At 39.0% G+C, this 23,254-nt stretch overlaps 1 protein-coding gene across 1 annotated transcript; it reads right to left on the bottom strand.

Annotated features, from left to right (window-relative positions):
• Window positions 1-1,470: 1,470 nt before the first annotated feature.
• Window positions 1,471-23,129, bottom strand: slc25a33 (solute carrier family 25 member 33). Its single transcript, XM_028807897.2, has 7 exons — window positions 22,902-23,129; window positions 18,238-18,417; window positions 9,778-9,855; window positions 8,428-8,528; window positions 7,974-8,040; window positions 6,861-7,144; window positions 1,471-2,544 (listed from the first exon to the last, which is right to left on the bottom strand). Exons 1-7 carry the CDS (start codon window positions 22,964-22,966, stop codon window positions 2,345-2,347), a joined length of 975 nt encoding a protein of 324 aa, XP_028663730.1. The 5' UTR covers window positions 22,967-23,129; the 3' UTR covers window positions 1,471-2,344.
• Between the last annotated feature and the right edge of the window lie 125 nt (window positions 23,130-23,254).

The raw sequence follows: 23,254 nt of genomic DNA, 5'->3' as shown, positions 1-23,254 counted from the left end.
GCAAAATTGGCTCAGACAGTGAAGCAGTGAGTTACGGTACGAGGAACCCTCTCAGAAATGACGTTAAGAAAGGTGTTCCACAGGGGTCAGTGTTGGGGCTGCTATATATCTCGATCTATCATCTGGATAGGAATACAAGTAACAAGCTGGTTAAGTTTGCAGATGATTCCAAGATAGGTGGATTGGCAGATAATCTGGAATCAGTGGAGTCATTACAGAGGGACTTGGACAGCATATCGGCTTGGGCAGATTTGTTGCAGATGAAATTTAATGTCAGTAAATGTAAAGTATTACACATAGGAAGTAAAAATGCGAGGTTTAAATACATAACAGGAGGTCTGAAAATTGAAAGTACCCCTTATAAGGATATAGGAGTCATAGTGGACTCGACACTATCTACTGCCGGACAGTGTTCAGAAGCCATTAAGAAAGGATTTTTAAATTGCCAAATCACCATTAAATAAATCAGGTAGAAAGACCACCCCGTTTTATAGCCATCGCGCTTCATGCAACATGCGATAACATGAACGGAAGATGAAGAGCTACAGAAATGTTATCCAAGAATATGATTAACAGAACAAAAGCAAGATCTTTCTCATTTTAACAGCCACTTTCCCCAAACACCCATCCAAAGGATCAGATGTTGTGATGATCAGGATCCAACTGGGGAAGTGCCACATACATCAGCACAGTCTAATCAGAGCACGGCGTCTGCATTTTCAAAAATCTGTGTTTTCACCCATCCACACCACAACGCTGAGGCTGCATTTTCAGAAGTATACGGCTTGGGGAGAGTTCTCAAAAGTTTGTTTGAAAACGCCAGAGTAGTGGGGACAAAGGGCGAAAATGGAGACCGACATCTGTATTTTTAAAGAAAAATGTAGTTGTGTGGATGGTGCTTTAAGTTTTGAGTTTTTTACCTTTGCTCTAATTGAAGTATAATTCTGTTGCAGTTTATCTGTACTCTTAAGGTGTTAAAATTGTTTTGCTATAAAATCACTCAACGGGCGGCATGGTGGCACAGTGGGTAGCGCTGCTGCCTCACAGTTGGGAGACCTGGGGACCCGGGTCCTCCCTGTGTGGAGTTTGCATGTTCTCCCGGTGTCTGCGTGGGTTTCCTCCCACAGTCCAAAGACATGCAGGTTAGGTGGATTGGCGATTCTAAATTGGCCCTAGTGTGTGCTTGGTGTGTGGGTGTGTTTGTGTGTGTCCTGCGGTGGGTTGGCACCCTGCCCGGGATTGATTCCTGCCTTGTGCCCTGTGTTGGCTGGGATTGGCTCCAGCAGACCCCCCGTGACCCTGTGTTCGGATTCAGCGGGTTGGAAAATGGATGGATGGATCACTCAACTGTTGGTTACATAATAAATATAAAAAAAAATATTTAAGATGGTTAGAGAGGGAACTACACAATCTGAAACCATAAACTGCCCAACACGCACTGTAACAGAAAAATATGAGCTCAGACAGACATTAAGAAATTAATTTGAGTTTATTCAGCCACTATCCAAACTGAAAAGATCTGAAAAAAAGGTGAACTTCCTAGACAGCAGCCAGAATAGTTTTATTACTCAACTTGAATTTCTTTGGCCTTCCACAAGTTTTATACAGACATTCATCAACAAGGGTATTCTCAATTTTCAGAACACTCTGGTTGCGCTCAACGCTTAGTTTATGAAACAAGCAAAAAATACCTTAATCCTAAATATTTTTTTCTTCTTTTAATGTAACATGCATCAGTTCGATCTCTTCAGACAAATCAATGCAACATGCCTCTTCAATTCCGGTGAATACTACAGTGCTGTATTCACTAAAACTCAAAATCTAAAACATTAACCGACAATACGCAATGCAGTTACTCAAACAAAAATCCACATGGCGTGTTTTGAGAAAATTCTGCATTCTCCTAACACAAACGTGCAAGGGAGCCTAAACCTTAACAGCTTGACTGCTTGCTAGCAGCGAGTTACAGCAGAGACAAACCGCGAGTGTCATTGATGCTCTAACAATGTTAAAACACATTTTAGGTAAATTACAGTACAAGGTCTACTTATGTCAATTAACTTTGATTTCTTTTTAGCAAGACAGTGCTGATACTTCCCTTTTCTCCTTGGGGAAAAAGGTTAAGAGGAAATAAATGTATCTAACATTGTTTAGTTTAACTTTTTACAGTTTTATAAATATATACATATATATTAAATATATATGCAACCTCTTCCAATTCAACTGCTCCACTACCTGATGTTGTTAAAGTACAACATGAATTACAACGATGCTAAGTTATAAAATAAAAATTAAATAAAAATAATAATAAAAAAAGTCCAGTGCTCCAAGTCTTTCCTTATTTCTAGAATTTACTTCCTAGAAAATATACTATAAGCTCATATGTGGACAACACGATAGCCGTGTTTGGGATTTGTCGAATTAGTTGAGCCAAAAGTCCTCTGTAAAATGCCAAATAGCCTTCTTCCACTGCCACAAGTCGAGCTGTCTGGAAGAAATATTTGTACTTGCTTCCTTCTTCACGAAGACGGGTCCGGATTACCTCTGATGGAAAGAAAGAAAAAGAAAACTTATCTATATGTAATGTAAGTGGTTATCAAAAAAAAAAAAAAAAAAAAAAAAGATTTCAGCCCGACTTAACAAGGAAGACTCGTGTAAAACCAAACAAGTTTCATTTTTCAACAAAATCCTCATGGACACTAAACACACACATACTAATGTCAGAAAGCTTTTCTATGTCATCCTAATGAAAAGTACAGTCCTAAGTGTGCAAACCCTCTACGGTCCTTCACTTGACATCTTCGTCACTGACACTGTATCCATGGTGGCAGCCCTTCAGGATGAGGAGGCCAGGTCTGGAGAACAGAGAGTCTTCTTGAATCTACAGTTTTACAAAGGAGCCTTTGCAGCTGATGAAGTGCGAGAAGGGGCATGGTCATGAAACAGAAGGGGGATAAGCGACAGCTTTTCTTGCCAGTTTTGCATGATGGGTCACCAAAACCAGGACAGTAAATTACTGTAACCGACTTGTTATGCAAGATTTTTTAAAGCACTTACTCAATATACACAACACCCTCAACATCAAAAAGATTGTGCACTTGATCTTCACTGATCTGGACTTCAAATTTTATTGGTAGGGAATAACCAGAATTCTATTGCTTCATAGTTTTTTTTTTTGTGCTCCTGGTCATAGTGACATGAACAAGTTTTATCCAAAGTTATGATAAAATTTCAACCAGTCCAAAATCATTAGCTCCAGGTTCTCCCTGTGGAAAACTCCATGCAGTGACATGTCATTTCCAAAGCCAACTTTCTGTGCACCTATTATGCAGAGGCCTTGCCCATATTTAATGAAGAATGAGTTCAATGGCTACAAGTAAAACTATAGCGATCCCTATCTCACATACCATTGCTAATTGATTCTTCATTTCACTTTGCTCAATGGTGGCAACCGTTCCATTCTCCCAATGATAGATAGATAGATAGATACTTTATTAATCCCAAGGGGAAATTCACATTCTCCAGCAGCAGCATACCGATACAAAAAACAATATTAAAGATTGATAATAATGCAGGTAAAAACAGACAATAACTTTTTATAATGTTAACGTTTACCCCCCCTGGGTGGAATTGAAGAGTCGCATAGCTTGGGGGAGGAACGATCTCCTCAGTCTGTCAGTGGAGCAGGACAGTGACAGCAGTCTGTCGCTGAAGCTGCTCTTCTGTCTGGAGATGATCCTGTTTAGTGGATGCAGTGGATTCTCCATAATTGATAGGAGCCTGCTTAGCGCCCGTCGCTCTGCTACAGATGTTAAACTGTCCAGCTCCATGCCAACAATAGAGCCTGCCTTCCTCACCAGTTTGTCCAGGCGTGAGGCGTCTTTCTTCTTAATGCTGCCTCCCCAGCACACCACCGCGTAGAAGAGGGTGCTCGCCACAACTGTCTGATAGAACATCTGCAGCATCTTATTGCAGATGTTGAAGGACGCCAGCCTTCTAAGGAAGTACTGTATAACTGGCTCAGTATTGACAGTCCAGTCTAATTTATCATCCAGCTGCACTCCCAGGTATTTATAGGTCTGCACCATCTGCACACAGTCACCTCTGATGATCACGGGGTTCCATGAGGGGTCTGGGCCAGCTCCTTGGTTTTGCTGGTGTTCAGGTGTAGGTGGTCTGAGTCGCACCATTTAACAAAGTCATTGATGAGGTTCCTATATTCCTCCTCCTGCCCACTCCTGATGCAGCCCACGATAGCAGTGTCGTCAGCGAACTTTTGCATGTGGCAGGACTCCGAGTTGTATTGGAAGTCCGATGTATATAGGCTGAACAGGACCGGAAAAAGTACAGTCCCCTGTGGCGCTCCTGTGTTGCTGACCACAATGTCAGACCTGCAGTTCCCAAGACGCACATACTGAGGTCTGTCTTTAAGATAGTCCACGATCCATGCCACCAGGTATGAATCTACTCCCATCTCTGTCAGCTTGTCCCTAAGGAGCAGAGGTTGGATTGTGTTGAAGGCGCTAGAGAAGTCTAGAAACATAATTCTTACAGCACCACTGCCTCTGTCCAAGTGGGAGAGGGATCGGTGTAGCATACAGATGATGGCATCCTCCGCTCCCACCTTCTCCTGATATACAAACTACAGAGGGTCAAGGACGTGTTGAACCTGTGGCCTCAGGTGGTGAAGCAGCAGCCTCTCCATGGTCTTCATCACATGTGATGTCAGAGCAACAGGCCGGAAGTCATTCAGCTCACTTGGATGTGATACCTTTGGGACTGGGGTGATGCAAGATGTTTTCCAAAGCCTTGGGACTCTCCCCGGTTTCAGGCTCAGGTTGAAGATGCGCTGTAGAGGACCCCCCAACTCCAATGCACAGACTTTCAGCAGTTGTGGTGATACTCCATCTGGACCCGCTGCTTTGCTGGCACGAAGTCTCCTCTGCTCTCTGCTCATCTGCGCTGCTGTAATTGTGGGTAGGGATGTCTCTCCTATGCTGTTATCAGCAGAAGGATGTGTGGAGGGTGCAGTACTCCAAGGTGAGAGTGAGAGTGGGTTAGGGTGGTCAAACCTGTTCAAGAAGTTGTTCATTTGGTTTGCTCTCTTCACGTCTCTCTTGATGGTGGCACCCCGCTTCAAGCTGCAGCCAGTGATGATCTTCATCCCATCCCACACTTCCTTCATGCTGTTATTCTGCAACTTCTGCTCCAGCTTTCTCCTGTACTGCTCCTTCGCCGTCCTGAGCTGGACTCGGAGTTCCTTCTGCACGTGCTTGAGCTCATGCTGATCACTGCTTTTAAAAGCCCTTTTCTTCTGGTTCAAAAGGCCCTTGATGTCACTTGTAATCCATGGCGTGTTGTTAGCATAGCAGCGTACAGTTCTTACTGGAACTACAATGTCCATACAGAAATTGATGTAATCGGTAGTGCAGTCAACAGCCTCCTCAATGTTCTCACTATGTGATCCCTGTAGGATATCCCAGTCTGTAGTTACAAAGCATTCTCTCAGTGCCTGCTCTACCTCCGGGGACCACTTCCTGAATGAGTGTGTGGTTGTAGGTAGGACCCTCACTCTTGGTTTGTAGTGAGGCTGAAGCAGAACCAGGTTATGATCTGCTTTCCCAAGCGCAGGCAGCAGGGTGGCGCTGTATGCGTCTTTAATGTTGCATACAGTAAATAAATAGTCTTATTTCCCCGGGTGTTAAAGTCCACATACTGGGAGAAGGCAGGTAATGTTTTGTCCAGCGTCACATGGTTAAAGTCTCCAGCGATTAGCACAAGCGCCTCAGGGTGCTGCGTTTGTAACTTAGCAACAGCAGAATGGATGATGTCGCTCGCTGTCTCCACATCTGCCCGAGGAGGGATGTACACAATAACAACAATGATGTGTCCAAACTCTCTGGGCAAGTAATAGGGACGCAAACTTATGGCCAACAGTTCGATGTCCCTGCAGCAAGTGGTGACTGTGACGTTAAAATGATGATGATGTCAACGATGACCCAAGATGAGGACCCAAGATCTGGCCTGCCTCTGAGAGATGCCCTGCCATGACAGAATTCTGCAACCCCATCCCTTGACTGTGGCTTATGAAGGGGGCTGGTTCAGGTACATGTTGACTAGATAAGAATGAATCACTGAAGGCTAACTTGCACATCCAAACATTCACTATTAACTAAGGATCTGTCTAGATGACAGATAAATAGAATTTAGGAAGGAAATCACAAACACACACAATAGTAATAAAAATATGCGATAGTTAAAAAAAAAAAAAAAAAAATTATAGGCAATTTTTTTCATTAATACCACACTCTATATCTATCTATCTCCAGGTAATCAACATAGACCTCAGTATAAATGATTGAAGTGCAACATCTATTGGAATGTATTTTGTCAGATATGTACTAATAAAACACATTACAATTGTCACTCCAAAAGATGGCACATGTAATAAAATGCATTACTACAAATGTCTGCAATATGCCATCTGTTGGAATGACAAATGCAATGTATATGTCTGGTATATGCCATTTGTTATGGGATTTGTAAAAACAGTGTTAATGTTTGTGATGCACCATCTGTTGGAATGGCAACCCCACGGACACAGATACACAGACATTTGCCTATTTGCTTTTTTGACATTTGTTCTTAATCACCACAGGCTAGATTAAAAAAAGATATTCAACAGTTAACATGTGTATTGTTTTGATTTATATAATCAAACATTGTCCATATTACTACATGCAAAAGTATTACTTTTATAAATGGCCCAATGAAAAACATTTTTTGTAATTTCCATCTATTTTGATGTAATAATGTAATAAAGATAATACAAAAGAAAAAAAAAAAAAAAAAACACCTACCATGTGGATATGCAATACAGGATGCACACCCTTTTGAAAATGCTGCTGCAATCATAAGCCCAAAAAAATCAGAGGCACCTTTATCGGATCCTTTTCTGGCTGGTGAGGAGAGTCTTATATTTGCCATTTGCTTCTTCAAAGTTTCATAAATAACAAAACAGATGATAGTCTCTGAAATTCCAGCATATGAAGCAGTGAGTCCTCTGTAAAATCCACGGATTCCTTCTGACTGATATACATACTTCGCACACTGGATTGCGTTCATCTGCTTTACTCCTCTCACTCTGCACAAAACAAAATATTCATTACCAACAGTGGACCAAAGTAATCATTTCATCCAATAGTTCAAGCTAAAATGCAACAGCTTTGCAAATCTTGCGGTATATTAAAATCGTTAAACAATTTGCTAATAGGAAGCAATGAAATAAAGAACTGCATTATAGGAGTATAATTCCAGCAAAGCACAGAAAGATCATAAAGATGAGCAGCAAAATTGCACATAGGCTGATTGGCAAACCAGAAGCAGGCAAAATGTCAGGGAAATTGAGGCGGATGCCAAGCCGACATAAAAAAGGCAAGTTTTAGTTGGGAGATTTGTTTTTCTTTATTTGTAGTATAGGTCAGCACATATCAGCCTCATGAAAAATTGATTAATATTCAGCAAGACCGTGCTGGGCACTTTATAACAAGAATATAAAATGAACAATATCCTCAAAAATAGATTTACAGTGTTTGTTTTGTTTGAGACCAGACATAAACCTGCTAATCAGAATATTTTTCTGCAGCTGCCAAGTAAAACACACAAAAAAAATGGCAAAACAACAAGGACATAAGGCAATTCTTGGTATGCCAGCAGGCAGTGGTAAGCCAGAAGCACTACACATTTGTGGTGCTGAAGCAGATGGTGAGCTCTTCAATTTCCTGAAAATATTGGTCAGTTAAATCATTAATTAAAAAGTACGTAAATCAGACAACTTCCTCCATCCAAAACAAACTTTGAAACCTGATGCCCAGGCAGGGGCTGGCAGCCAACTGGACAAGGTCAGGCAAACACTGAATCAAATTATTCCAAACAACTAGGGTCTCTAAAAATTAACTATCAGCATCCTTTACCTTCTTTCCAGTTGCATACGTGTTTTGACCATCCATACGGGGTTCATTAATGAATTTGTAACAAATGCTGAAAGAGAGAGAGAGAACAATCAAATTTACATTACACATTCATAATATCTCCACTTTGAATAAAGCAACCTACTTTATTTATAACCTTTATAATTGTCAAAATTCATCTAAGTTCGCATAGATTTCTTTCCTTCATTTGCTCCTACAATCTCACATGAAATAGGTCCTGACAAATATTCTGTTAGTGTTTATCCAAGTTTCCTCTACCTCTGAATTATCTTCATTATACTGCAACACCCAAAAACATTACACACACAATATGTAAGATAAGGCACAAGTGCCTCTTGAATAAAACCTTTCCAGAAAATTTGTATTTTCTTTAAAAGCAGAGAAACTACTAATGCAATGAATTGGAAAAGAGGATGTCATCCATGGCAATGCTTACCGGCAAAGCCTGCTGAACACATGTGAACCAAACTGCTGTCTGGTACAAAGATGCCATTGAACTTCTCTTTGGATTTGGAGTATGCAGCAAAGTATATGGCTCTGTGTGGGAGGAAGAGGACACAACAGTTACTCAGTAAAGCAAAATCCATCTTTTAACAGAAATATTCTCAACTTTATCAGATTAGAGCTAAAATATCTGCATAAAAAACCTATACTTGTACTAACCAAAAGGAGAGTGGTTAAAGTTTTACTTGCATATTTAACTTTTCAAAGTCATCTTATATGTTAAAATGAACTGGAAAATAAACTTCACATGCATGTCTGCCTCTATTCTCTTTAAAACACAAGAGGCAAAGTTGAAACTGCATTGTGCTGGTAGCAGCCAGGGTGTTCTCCTTTTTATTGGAATGTACAACATTAATGGTTGACTTAGTAAATATCCTTTGGAAGAAAGTCTTATGTAACTATTACATAGATTTACATTTAGTTGCATCAGGAATTCTGTGCAATAGCTTCAACTTTCCTATTGCAAAATAGTAAAAGAGGGACATTTATGCAACAAGAAACAAAAGTTTAATGTAAACCAAAGTGTCGCAAAATTCTAGGTAATATTCTTTACTTGTAATACTGTGAACATTTAAAAGAAACAGAAGACAATTTTAACTACAGAGAGGTTTGAAGAGTGCTGCCCTGACTGAATGAATATGCTGAAGTCTGAATAAGCTGATGTCGCGATCAAATATTTGTTCAAATGTTTATGTTGCAAAAAAAGTATTTAAAAGTAAACTCCTAAAGAATGCAATAAACAGCTTGTCAAGTCCTGCTACAGCAATCAAAACGGCTTGTTTCCCATTTATCAATATTTAAGTTTGATGAAGATTCCTAAATGTATTTATTTGATGGCTTAACCTGCTTGAAGGTATAAATTAGATGCACTTTTAATAGACAATAAAAACAGGTGTATTACTTAGATTTTGCTGTGTTATTCCTAACCACATTGTAGCAATTGCTTACAGCCACTAAGACACTATACCTCTGTAAACTACACTGGTTGTGACTGCATGTGGTTGCTAAATGGCAGAATTAAGGGGCAGCAGAATCTAAACATATAAAAAGATTCTCATAGAAATGGAATCTCAATAAAAAAAAAAAAAGAATTAAGACAGCTTTGTAGAATACATCTTTGTGGTATTTGTTTTAGAATTATGGCACTCTAAGAATATAGATTTCATATTAAGGAAGCAAAGCAAATAATGAAAGAATGCAACCAACAGTTTAAAATCACTAGTGCAGGGACTTAGTCCTTTGCTATTGTGAAAACAAATTAAGTCAAAAGACAGTCAGCTACCTTGAAGGAGCAACACCAACAAGATTTGGACCCAGGCCTCGAAAAAGTGATCTTGGACCCTCCTTTTCCAAAATTGACCTAAAAAAAAAAAAAAGTAAAAATGAATCAATTATGTAAAGTAAGGAGGCTTTTTGTCTCTGCTTGTTTGCTGGCACAAATTGCAGCTTTCCCAAATGTGGGAAAAGGCCTCTACATCAAACCATTCAATTGTTATGCAAGTTCTTTTCTTCTTAAGAGGAGCTTCCTGGTCAATTCATCAGCGAAGTTATCAGAGGCGGAACCTTCCTATATTTAAGCCATGTTAGGCACAACAATCAACAAATCAAAACAAGCAAATCAAATTGATACACAATTCCTATCAAAATAGGAACTGATGTGGTGGACTGAAAACAAGCAAACCAGAAATAAATAAGACTTCACCCTTTGACTCATAAACATACTCGATATCTGCATTTGGCAGGTGGATAAGAGGGAAGGGGGTTAAAAGTCATTATGTTATGACACAAATATTTGCATCCACTGCACGTTTCCCTCAATACGCTCTGTCTATTCTGGTTCAAATATTAACCTTCAACAGGGAAAGAACACAGTAGAGAAACAGTAGAAAAACACTACTGCTTCAAGATTTATCACTGGACAGATTAACATGGTGTTTAAACCATCTTCTGCTTTTCTTGTATTTCACCCTTATTCTTATTATCATAAGAGGAAAAAAGAATAACTTTTAAAATTAACACCAACATGTGGTAGAAAAACAGAAATGTGTAAAAGGCTACCTGCTACATACTTTAAGAGCTTCCTGTTATTATTGCCAATAGAAGGATATTTTTTATTTAGGTAGTTAGTTTTTGTTCAAGTGTATCTGTATTTCTATACTTTTATCTGCTCCAAAAGCAAGATGAATGCAGAATAAAATAAATATATTGAAATTCATGTACCTATTGCAATATGCCATACCTATTTTGCCTTTAAAATTTGAGACTCAGCTGGCAGTATTCTAGTTTATTAGTATGGAGGAATATTTTGAACAATGATAAATAAATAAAATGATATGTCGTAATGCATTAAACGTGTCACACAATTTATGTATTTAAATTTTTTTATTCCTTTAGGTATTTATAATAATTTATGTATTTCATTGACAGCACACACAATATGAAGTACTCTAGTATCCTTATTTTTGCTTGGGATATCATAAAGTACCAGTTGCTTTGCCAGGATGTTATTTGTTAACTAAATATGTAAACATTCACATAACACTCGACTTTCATCAAGGTTATGTCTTAAGCTTTTATTTGTAGCAGCTTGTACATTAGTGGCTCAATATAGTCTTTTCTTGGGGACAGGGAATGATTTCATAGCTTGATGGGATCTGATTTAAAACACACATAACTGCATACCAATCCTAAAGGCAAGTGCCCAAAGATTATATCAGGAAAAAAAAAAATCTGCCAGCTGGACACAGGCCAATAAGGAATTGCAAGTCTCAACTTGATAAATTCTTCTCTTGAAACAAACATACTGGGTATCATGCTCTTTAAGGCAACCAGTGCAAAACATTCAAACAGAATGAATTCCTAAATCTGCAAGTTATTATAATCTTTCATATAAATGACTTTACTTGCACAAATGACATTAGTACTAGAATTATGACCTTGTTGTTGCGGTGGTTTATATACCACAAAGGTCTTCAGTTATGTTGAGCAAATGTGTCTACAAGGAATGGTGGACAAAGATCAATCAATGAAAGAGAATCTCTGTGCAGAACCACCATTCAGAATCAACACCAGTAAAATGAAGGATGAAAGTCAGATGCAATACCACTCAGACAATACACACCTAGACAGATTAAACCTTTACAAGAACCAGTTTGTGTCACTATGTAAAAAGGTATTGTAACATGTCATGGTGAAGAAGGAATTGGAACCCATGCAGAAAGCTGAAAGGTACAGGATAGAAACACTCAGCCTCATCTTTGTGCATTGTCTTTTGAATCAGATTTATTGATTGGAGTGGTTGCTATCTTTTTCTGGCATTGGAGCACAGCTGATTTGGGGATAGTCACAGCTATAGGCTGGATGCCATGCAACTGGAGTTTGTTACAGTGGACAAGAGGGTTATACCAGTGTGACTCTGAGTAGAAGACAGGAACGTTTTAACGGTTTGTGTGTATCGACCAAACTATGAACCATTCTGTGCATTCATCCCTTTTAAGAGATGCTGAATTCAGTGCTTAATAGACTACTGTCTACCAACTCTGCAATACCACTAGAAGACATCAATGTGATGTATGATGGAAAATCCTGGAGGAGCATGACTGGGAGGAACTGCTCGCCTGAACTGAACCAGGTTATTATTATTGGATTTCTTTGCTAGTTATGGATTGTCCGAAACCAACACAATGTTTGAACACAAGCATGCTCATTAATTCTATCGGACATCAGAGTTTCTTGAGCCAAAGGTCAATGCTTAACTTTACAGATGCATCATCTGCTCTTAGGCCCTATCTTCTATATGACTGGGATAACGTCAACCGTTAACTCATAATTGCTTGGTAATAAGCAGTCCAACATAGGGTGTGATTGGTGGACAAACCCCCTAAACCAGGGGTAGGCAACGTCGGTCCTGGTGAGCCGCAGTGGCTACAGGTTTTCATTCCAACCCAATTGCTTAATTAGAAACCAATCATTGCCAATCTCAGACCTTATTTAATTTTATGGCTTGTTAGTCTGTGCAATGTAAGGCTCTTATATCGTAGATTTTTTTCCTTTCCAAGGATATCATCCAAATGATATGAAGCCTAAAACAGATCATTTTCAGTCTGTCACATTTTTCTAGTAAGTGTTTTATTAAATCAAACAGTGCATGATGAACACACACAGATGTAATTGGAAAAAAAGCTAGCTGGAGAACTGCTGGCTGCTTTGTCTTTTACATCTTATTGCTAATAAGGAGCAATTAAAACACTGAATGCAGCAGTTTAAGATTGAAATAAGCAATTAAGGTTGGAGAACCTTAACAAGCGAGACCACTAAAATGAAGCATTAAAATGTCACTTAAGCAATATGTGCTTCATCAGCAATAATTGAGTTCTCGTTAAGGAACTGGGTTTGAACAAAAACCTGCACATACTGCGGCTCACCAGGACCGACGTTGCCTACCCCTGCCCTAAACAGATAGGGATGATTTCCTGGATATGATGAGAGGATTAATTCAGGACTACAGGTCTGTGTTCAAGACCCCTGTAGTAGAGGCAGCTACAACAGGCTGGGCAGAAGGTTTTTGGTGCCTCTAATGGTAACAGCTCTAGCACTCATTAGTGGACACCAGCTGTAACTGAAATGGTCAAATGGACAAAGCAGGCTTGTGAGCAATGTTAGCAGGAAGGGCATTGGATCTAAGGCAACGGTATGCAAACAAACAAGTAGTTATAACAGTGGCTGAAGCAAAAGCCTGTATGTGGGTGACGTTTGTCAAGGGAAAGGAGAATGACTTTGGACAAAAGACAGATCTCATCAAAACTTGGTGGTGGACTTGGAAGGAACACTCTGAGGAACTCAGATTTCTGGTAGAAACACTCTCCTCTTTGAGGGATCAGAGCTAGAAGCATTAATGATGGTTAGGTCCATCTCCGAGGCTAAAGGTGTTTCAGTGATTTAAAAAACTCCATTCTGGAATGTCCACAGGGGTGGATGAGATCTAACCAGAAATACTGTAAACACTGGCTATTGTATTGGTGGTGGTTTAGGTACCACACCTCTTCAATGGTGCATGAAAGGTGGTGTTAGGGCTTCGGGCTTCCATTTTAGGGATTCCCGTTTTTGAAAAAGGGAAATTACCAAGGTATCATAGTCTTCAGTCTCCCTGGAATAGTTTGCTTTTCTTGAATGGAAAGCCCAGCTGTATAGATGAAACTGATTCAGAAGGAGCAATGTGGATGCTAAAATGGTGGACCAACTCTTCAGCTTTGCACAGATATTTGATAGATCCTGAGAATTTGCCAACCCTGTCTACATGTGATTTGGATTTGTAAAAAGCTTTTGAGCATGTATTCCATGGTATTTTGTGGAAGATACGAGACTACTATGGGGTTCTGCAGGCACACCTACATGCCATTCATCCCCTGTATTTGCAGAGCAAAAATTGTGTTGGTATACTTGGTGTTAAGGTGTGTCTGTTCAGTGTGGGCTGTGGACTTTTTCATGGGTATGTCTCATCTCCTGTTCAAGGTTTTTATGGACAGCATATTAAAAGACAGCAAAGTATTAAAGACTATGCAGTTTGGGGACCTATGGATTGTATCTCTGCTGTTTGCAGATAATGAAGTACTTCAAACCTCAAAACCCAGTGCCAATGAAGCCACAGTGAGGATTAGCACTTCTGTATCTGACAGGGTGTGGAGCTTGATAATATGGGAGGACACTGGAGCAAAAAAAAGCTACATCTCTAGATTGAGGGAAGCTAGTTTAGGCAGATTATTCATATAGTGAGTATGCCCCTTTGGAGCCTCCCACAAAAGGTGTACAAGGCAAGATTTGCAGTGATCCAAGGACACGCTGGAAGGATTTTCTACTCAGCTAGTCTAGAAGCATTTGGCAATTCACTCAACTGTATGCCTTCTGTATTATGTTACATGCAACCCCTATCCCACACCACATTAATTATCTCATCGGGCAGCACTGTAATAACAACTATGAAGAAGCCAGCCATTATAGATTTTAATATTTCTTCTAAATTGAGAAACCAAAAAAAGAAATACAAAATGTTCAAACAATTAGACCTACCTACATGAAAACTGTGAATGACCCTGTCCTACTTTACTTCTTATTGGATTTGTCGCCGCTTACTTTGCAACCTCATTTTTTTGTGCAATGCAGCAGTCCCAATCATCAGGTATATGGAGGTATATGACTGAATTTAATTTAAATTGGGGAGCGTCTTTCCATAAAAAATAAAATTGCTGATTTGGGTTATTTCAGATAAGACATTTTTCACAGCTAAATCTGAACTATATGAGCATTTAACTAAAATGCAAATTACTTGAGGAGAGGCTTCCAACTTGAATGATGGATACCAATTAATTTTCTAGCCCTGCCAGAGTCTGCTCAGCAAATATTCAATGCCTGCAGGGATTAATATTACACATAAAAAGAGGTAAAATTCACTGATGGATTTAATTCCAACCAATTTGTAAATTCTAAGGCCAGTCTCTTCTGTTAATTAAAATACTGTTTATATAGTTTTATCTCAAATTCATACAAATCTTTCGACTTGCTCTACATTAGCAGTATGGATCAGAAAACCATGTTTATTCTCAATTTTATTTTTAGAATACTTGGGTGACAGAAGGCAGATGACAATGCAATACTTTCTGGAATAATTCTATGGCATAACACAACAAAACATGAAGAAGTCCTGAATAGGCCATTGATATAAACAATATGATAAAACATCACAAAACTGTTAGGAAAATAAAATAAAAAACAAAGACGCTCTAAATTAGGAGTCAAATTATGTGTTTCATTTAAAAGCTCAATTTATATTCAACTGTTAGAATGACCGCACCATGACTTTAAGCCATTGCTACCCATTATGACTAGAGTTTACCTTCTCCTGCAGGTAACCGTGACAGTTTTAAATTTTATAACTTGGTAAATAAGGATAATTTCCAACCCTGTGTCTCTGGACTAGATAAACTGGGTTAGTAAAATGTATCTTCTGTTTACTACACTTACATGATTAAACAGAAATTTCCACAAATTTTTAGCTTAAAGATTTCCAATCAAGAAGTGATCAATTTTTCATCTTCATTTTCTCATCCAATAGTTCATTTGCATACAGAATTTGCTCTTTCTGGAAATCAACCACAGCTTGCAGTTATAAGAGTCTTTGAAAGTAAAAGCATGGGAACTTACTTTTTAATAGCTTTATCCAAGGTCTACAAGATTCAGGCTATAGATGTTATGTTGCTGACCAACTCTACACTCACCCTCTTTTTTGGAGCCCTCATTCAGCTATCAATAGAACCAAAATGTACAAGAGGACCGTTTTATCAAACAAAGAGCAACAGCAAGAAATTGAAAATGTTAATTAAAAAACACAAGGACAAACTCATCGGCTAAAAATGCTTCAGGGACTAAATGTTTCCGAATTTCATCTGCCTGCCAAGTAGGACTATATACTGCCAACACAGAAACGCTGTGTCATGCAAAAACAAAAAAAGACAAATTGCTTAGCTTGTTAACATATAACTCACGCACAACAGGAATACATTTGTGAAAAATAAGCCAGAACAACAGAAAAAAAAAATGGATGTATTGAATTGAATTCAAAATGACTAAGCACTTTATAGACACATTAAGTATGAAATTTAAATGCAAAATAGTAACACATTAAAAATCTGAATCTGCAAAGATCTAAAGCAGAGGGGGGGCATGGTACTTCCTTACTGTCAGTTTTATGACTGGCTGCACTTTGATACAGTGGAAGAAGGTGTAAGGCAACAGACCGTTCCCCAAACCCCACCACAAGCTCCTGTTTTTACTATGCTATGGTGGTTTGCTAGCAATAAGGCAGTAACCCATTCACTCAAAATATAGTAAAGTCATCTCCTACATTAAGGACAATACGCTACACTTATCCATACCTATGCTTGATAATTGCATATTCTAGGATTCTTTAACTCACACAGTATAACATACAGGGAAGTCACTAGGAATCCGGACCTTTACAGACAAAAAAATGTGTGTACAGATTCCTATAAACAATGCTTCAGATATAATCTTCCAATGTTGTACTACTTTTACTAAGCGTAACTCAAAGTTTGTCAAAAGGCCTAATCTCCTTAATCATCCATCAGTAGTTATGCTTGAAACTATACTAGACAGCAGTGATGATTGATTGTTTTTTCCAAATATCATCATCACCATCAATATCTGCAACATATTTCAAAGAAGGAACCTTTTACATGCTCACAGGCAATGATATGGACACGGCCTTTCAGTCAGAACCTCAGATAGGAAATGGAGTTCAGCCAGTAACAAACTGTACAAAATATTATGTACCATACCGTAGCATACCATTTTCAAAGCCTGCTTTATTCTAAACAGGGTTGCAGGGCATGGACTGGGAGTCTGGACCCTATCCCAGCAAGCACAGGCAAAACAGGAACAATCCCCTAGACTGGGCACCACTCCATTGCAAGAGATACCCTCACACACACATGCCACACCGCCTCTGGGGTCAATATTGTGTTGCCAATCAAACAATCAGTCTTAAAACTGTACATTACACTTACCTGACCAAGCTTTAGTTAATTTGAGTTGAGCTGGGACAGAACCCAAACCGTAGATGTTGTCACCAAGTACACGCCTAACTAGGTTGTGAAATCTGAAAACATACCCCACACACCATTTTGAAGAAAAATATATGCTTTTTCTCCCAGAAAGTATTTTATTTACAATTATCCCCTATGCTTTAGTGGCTATATTTGGAGAGGATAAGCAGATGGAATCACATTATGCTACAAAAAAAAAAAAAAAAAAAGTAAATAAAACTATCGTCATATCCTACTTACACTCCTCACAAGTTAATGCATGTTAGTCATCTTGAACAGTCCTAACCCAGAAGGAAAGTCAAAATTAATTTTTGTCTTATATTATCTAAAAATCAGAAACAAAATCTTTCTACAAGGAATGATCCAAAGCTTTTTCAGAATTTGGCATGAATTCATTAATGCGGTTCAAAAAATAAATATATTGGGCCTCTGCTTAACCTCTTTGACATTTTAATACACTTGAGGAACTGTCTCATTTTGGACATTGTTCGCATACCTCTCTGAATTAGGCAGAAACGTGCTATACTTGACTTTTATGTTTTAAATTGTCTAGAATGTAGTCTTGGTTGTGTCAAAAATACATTGTGTTTTTCATAGTGTGATTTATAACGTCTGTGGTGGGTTGGCACCCTGCCCAGGATTGGTTCCCTGCCTTGTGCCCTGTGTTGGCTGGGATTGGCTCCAGCAGACCCCCGTGACCCTGTGTTCGGATTCAGCGGGTTGGAAAATGGATGGATGGATGGATTTATAACGTCAACAACCATCAATAATAAACAAATTCAACATAAGGTCATCAGGACAAACATTTTTCATTTTTAATAACTGAGAAGGTTGATTGAATTCGAGATAATTTAAATGGATTGGAGTGATCGGAGTACTGTAGTTGCTTATGTTGCTTTCCTGCATTTTGCTTACATGGGATACAATGCAGATGTAGAGTGTAGAAAAAACTCACATTAAAAAGTGCTTCAGAAGCAGGTTTATAACAAAGGAAATACTGACTAATGAATAAAAGTGAATATAAATAAAACCCATTATCAACTTTAAAATCTGGATCTGCTTAGACACATTTAATAACAACAGCCCTTAAACTACAAGCACAGAAACAATGTAAACCTACTCACCTCAATACCTGTAACAGCCCAGGTGCTACAGATGTTGGTCGCACCACCCCAGTGCCATTTAGTGTTCCCAGCTGTATCTGTGACAGGTACAAGGGTCTCAGGGAAATACCGGAGGACTGAAGCCGGGTCTTGATCACTTCAAGAGGACATGTGACAATTGCACCCACTGTACCGCCACATCTAAAAAATGTTCACAAATAAATTTTATTAAATGAAAAAGCTAGCCAAGTACTTGTGTGTCAAAATAAATTACAAGAGTAACATATTCAAATCTAGGTATCTGTGGCTACAACCTGCAGAGAATAATTCCCAAAAATGGCTAAATACCAAGAAGCCCTTATAAAATCAAAATAAATGAAATAACTGTGGAAAGGGCAACACTTTCCATTCCAGAAATCATCCCCTGCTGGATACTCAGGAAACTGCAGATAATAAATCTAACACTTTTAAGTATAAAAATTGTGCATAAACGAGGGAAGTTCAAAAAGTTTCCACACTTTTAAATATTCAATGGAAACTGTGAATGCGGGAGTAGTAATTGGGCATTAAAAAGTTGGTACAATGCTAGGAAAATTGCATCACAAACGAAGAGGCCTATGTAGAAAACTGATGTCATTTGTTTTTGAAATTAGAGTTCAAAAAAAGTGCGGAAACTTTTTGAACGTCCCTCGCGTGTGTCTGTCTGTCTCTCTCTCTCTCTCACACACACACACACACACACACACACACACACACACACACACACACACACACACACACACACACACAGTGCATCCGGAAAGTATTCACAGCGCATCACTTTTTCCACATTTTGTTATGTTACAGCCTTATTCCAAAATGGATTAAATTCATTTTTTTCCTCAGAATTCTACACACAACACCCCATAATGACAACGTGAAAAAGGTTTACTTGAGATTTTTGCAAATTTATTAAAAAGAAAAAAACTGAGAAATCCCATGTACATAAGTATTCACAGCCTTTGCTCAATACTTTGTTGATGCACCTTTGGCAGCAATTACAGCCTCAAGTCTTGTTGAATATGATGCCACAAGCTTGGCACACCTATCCTTGGCCAGTTTCGCCCATTCCTCTTTGCAGCACCTCTCAAGCTCCATCAGGTTGGATGGGAAGCGTCAGTGCACAGCCATTTTAAGATCTCTCTAGAGATGTTCAATCGGATTCAAGTCTGGGCCACTCAAGGACATTCACAGAGTGGTCCTGAAGCCACTCCTTTGATATCTTGGCTGTGTGCTTAGGGTCGTTGTTCTGCTGAAAGATGAACCGTCGCCCCAGTCTGAGGTCAAGAGCGCTCTGGAGCAGGTTTTCATCCAGGATGTCTCTGTACATTGCTGCAGTCATCTTTCCTTTTATCCTGACTAGTCTCCCAGTCCCTGCCACTGAAAAACATCCCCACAGCATGATGCTGCCACCACCATGCTTCACTGTAGGGATGGTATTGGCCTGGTGATGAGCGGTCAATCTTTGTCTCTTTTCTCATGGTCTGAGAGTCCTTCAGGTGCCTTTTGGCAAACTCCAGGCGGGCTGCCATGTGCCTTTTACTAAGGAGTGACTTCCATCTGGCCACTCCACCATACAGGCCTGATTGGTGGATTGCTGCAGAGATGGTTGTCCTTCTGGAAGGTTCTCCTCTCTCCACAGAGGACCTGTGGAGCTCTGACAGATTGACCATTGGGTTCTTGGTCACCTCCCTGACTAAGGCCCTTCTCCCCCGATCACTAAGTTTAGATGGCCGGCCAGCTCTAGGAAGAGTCCTGGTGGTTTCGAACATCTTCCACTTACAGATGATGGAGGCCACTGTGCTCATTGGGACCTTCAAAGCAGCAGAAATTTTTCTGTAACCTTCCCCAGATTTGTGCCTCGAGACAATCCTGTCTTGGAGGTCTACAGACAATTCCTTTGACTTCATGCTGCTTGGTTTGTGCTCTGACATGAACTGTCAACTGTGGGACCTTATATAGACAGGTGTGTGCCTTTCCAAATCATGTCCAATCAGCTGAATTTACACACAGGTGGACTCCAATTAAGCTGCAGAAATATCTCAAGGATGATCGGGGGAAACAGGATGCACCTGAGCTCAATTTTGAGCTTCATGGCAAAGGCTGTGAATACTTATGTACATGTGATTTCTCAGTTTTTTTACTTTTAATAAATTTGCAAAAACCTCAAGCAAACTTTTTTCACGTTGTCATTATGGGGTGTTGTGTATAGAATTCTGAGGAAAAAATGAATTTAATCCATTTTGGAATAAGGCTGTAACATAACAAAATGTGGAAAAAGTGATGTGCTGTGAATACTTTCCGGATGCACTGTATATATATTTCATTGTAGCTATTAGGCTGTAAAAAATGTGTGTTATATGGCTGTAACCTTGCTAAGGATTGGGGCAAAGAAAAAAAACTCAGAAGCTGGTACAATATATTAAAAAATGGGACAAGGTTAACAAAAGCTACTTCATTTCACATTCCAACTATGCATATGACCTTATACAAAAAAGAAAATACATTTTCCCTCACAAACCCAATTTTAAACAATGCACTTTTAAAATGCAAATATTTAACAGAATAGATGGATGTTTCCTATTAGAAACATTAACTTCAGAAGATCTCTCACACATACACACTAAAATGGAGTTGCCAGAATGCACTCCTCTAGAAGCGGACAGTGAAGACAGATGAGTGGCGGTGTGTCTGCATACACCAATTATAGAACAGGCTGCAAATGACTGCACCGCCCATTTCCTTATGCAGTCTGGGCAAGATCTGTTCCTAATAATACATTTCAGTTTATGTAATAGCTCAGTCCTTTTCTGTCTACTTGAAACTTTTCCAAGATATATAATTCTACTTTAAACTTTTTTTAAAATAATGAAGATTACGAAGGAAAGGTCAAAACAAGAAAAACCTGAAAGATGCATAAAAAAAAAAAAAAAACTAATATCCTGTGCATTTATTTTACAGCAGAGTAAAACCAAATAATCTTAAAATGCAACTTAAATGTAGATTAAAACACATGATGTGAACATTAAAAATATGAATTCACATCAAAATACTGACAATAAAAATTACAAAACAGTAGGACAGTCATTTGCTTTTTTTTATGCAGAACAGATACTGTAATCCTATCACTCATTAATAAATTTTAATACCAATATCCAAAATATGCAGACCCAAATCTACACGTGTGACCACAGACACTTGGAAGTTACATGTTTATTGACAATGCCAATCAATCTTTATGTAAAGTAGAACCCACAATAACAACCAATGCAAACACCTGGTCCACATACAGTATTTATTCTTTTATTCTTTGAAATAAGGAAAAATCTCTCTGCATTCTCAATGTACAAGCACCGAAAGCACAGCTATTACATACATAGGAAAATGCTTATGCATGAAAAAGTTTATTTAAGTTGAAGATTAGGTTTCAAACCTTGCATTGCCCCTCACACAGAACAGCGTCCAGTCACTCTATAAATCTGAATTTTCAACCAGCCAGGCTCGCTGGCGCGAAGTGCTTAAAACACCTTAATTGTGAAAGCTTATAATTTTTTGGAAATACTCTATTAGGAGATATAGCAATGTCCATCTATGTATCTTGGTTGTTTAGAAGTAATTACATTACATCCATTACCGTTTTCTGCGTTATAAACGGTTAATGCATTTTGTTCTACTCATTAACCCCTATTTGTCTTTTTATTTACATTTATACGGGAAGAAATAATTTTTAAAAATCCTAGTGTACTTACTTTTTAAGATATTTAATTGAAAAGGGCATAAAAATAATAAACATATAATTGTAATTAAAATATTAACACTACAGCTTTCTTTTAAATGCTACGTAGTTACTGCATTTTACACATCACATTACATTAGAAATCGGTCTGTTTACTCTATGTTTACGAACATTTTTGTCTCCCTTTTTAAAACAAACAAATAAACTTCGCCTGGACGCTTACATGTTCTCATAAATTTATTATTATTTCTGGACAATTTATCTCATCTTTGAATGCAACATTACAAAAAAAAGGATAAAAGACAAAAACTGAAAACTAGGGAATGATCACTGGAAGATATACAAACAGAATAAAAGAGAAACATTTACGTCCTTATTTCTCATACGTTACATAAAAAACAACACGTATCTCAGTACGACTACCTATAAACATAACAACGGTTATTGTACTGTTCAATAATTTAAAAGAAGGGAGTGCAGTTTTGGCAATGGGTAATAATAGTGAAGCTTTAAAAAACACAACAGACAATGACGGCAAAAATGCCGCTCGCCTTCCGCAACTCAGACATAAGAGTTTGATCCACCTCTTCCCTAACAAAATGACAAATCGATGTTGACTGGTATGGTTGTCAGTTTTCTACTGCACTTGCCATGAGGAGGTTGGCTGCGCACACGTTCACAACGGCGCCGTGACTATGCAGCACATCCTGACGATGTAGAAACTGCGCATGACAAGGCCAAGGAGGAACAGAAAAACCCTTCGCAGTCACGTAAAAGCGGTTGGGGACGTTCAGCGATCACTCGCGCACAAGGAATAAACAGATGTGCACTGCTGCGAGGCCTTTAACAGAGAAAAACGACCTGAAAGGTCACCACACCGTGACTTGGTTATCAAGCCGCTAATACTCACCCCCCGGCAAGTAGGTGTAAAAAGGTCTGGTTCTGAGGCATCTTCACGGTAGCATCACAACGCATTCAAAACGAAAAAAGCAACACCCATTCTTTTTCTTTCCGTTTGCGAATTCTCCGCCGAACCTAATATGCCGGTAATGTCAGTCCTAACCGGCTTGCCCTATACCAAGCTCGTGTGCTCACTGTGCTCTGCTCCTTTCTGTCGGCCCTATCAGCAGCTTATGACGTCAGTGGGAGGGAGGGGGGTGTTGTCTCTGACGCGTTGGAAAAAAATGCAAGAGTCGGAGGACGTGTGTAGGAGGTTATTGCCCGGGAAAAGGAGACCTGTGTGGCACTCGGCAGACACCACCA

The sequence above is a fragment of the Erpetoichthys calabaricus genome, chromosome 8 (genome assembly GCF_900747795.2).
Source record: "Erpetoichthys calabaricus chromosome 8, fErpCal1.3, whole genome shotgun sequence".
Lineage (NCBI taxonomy): Eukaryota > Metazoa > Chordata > Cladistia > Polypteriformes > Polypteridae > Erpetoichthys > Erpetoichthys calabaricus.
Note: the sequence above shows the minus strand (reverse complement) of the source record. Positions and strands in the feature narration are given on the sequence as shown.

Coding starts and splice junctions, on each gene's coding strand:
- slc25a33 (XM_028807897.2), bottom strand. CDS start 22,966: ATGCGTTGTGATGCTACCGTGAAGATGCCTCAGAACCAGACCTTTTTA. Junction 7,145..7,973: donor CGTATGCAACTGGAAAGAAG/GTAAAGGATGCT, acceptor TGTTTTGTGCAG/AGTGAGAGGAGTAAAGCAGA. Junction 2,545..6,860: donor CTGTATTGCATATCCACATG/GTAGGTGTTTTT, acceptor TCTTTCCATCAG/AGGTAATCCGGACCCGTCTT.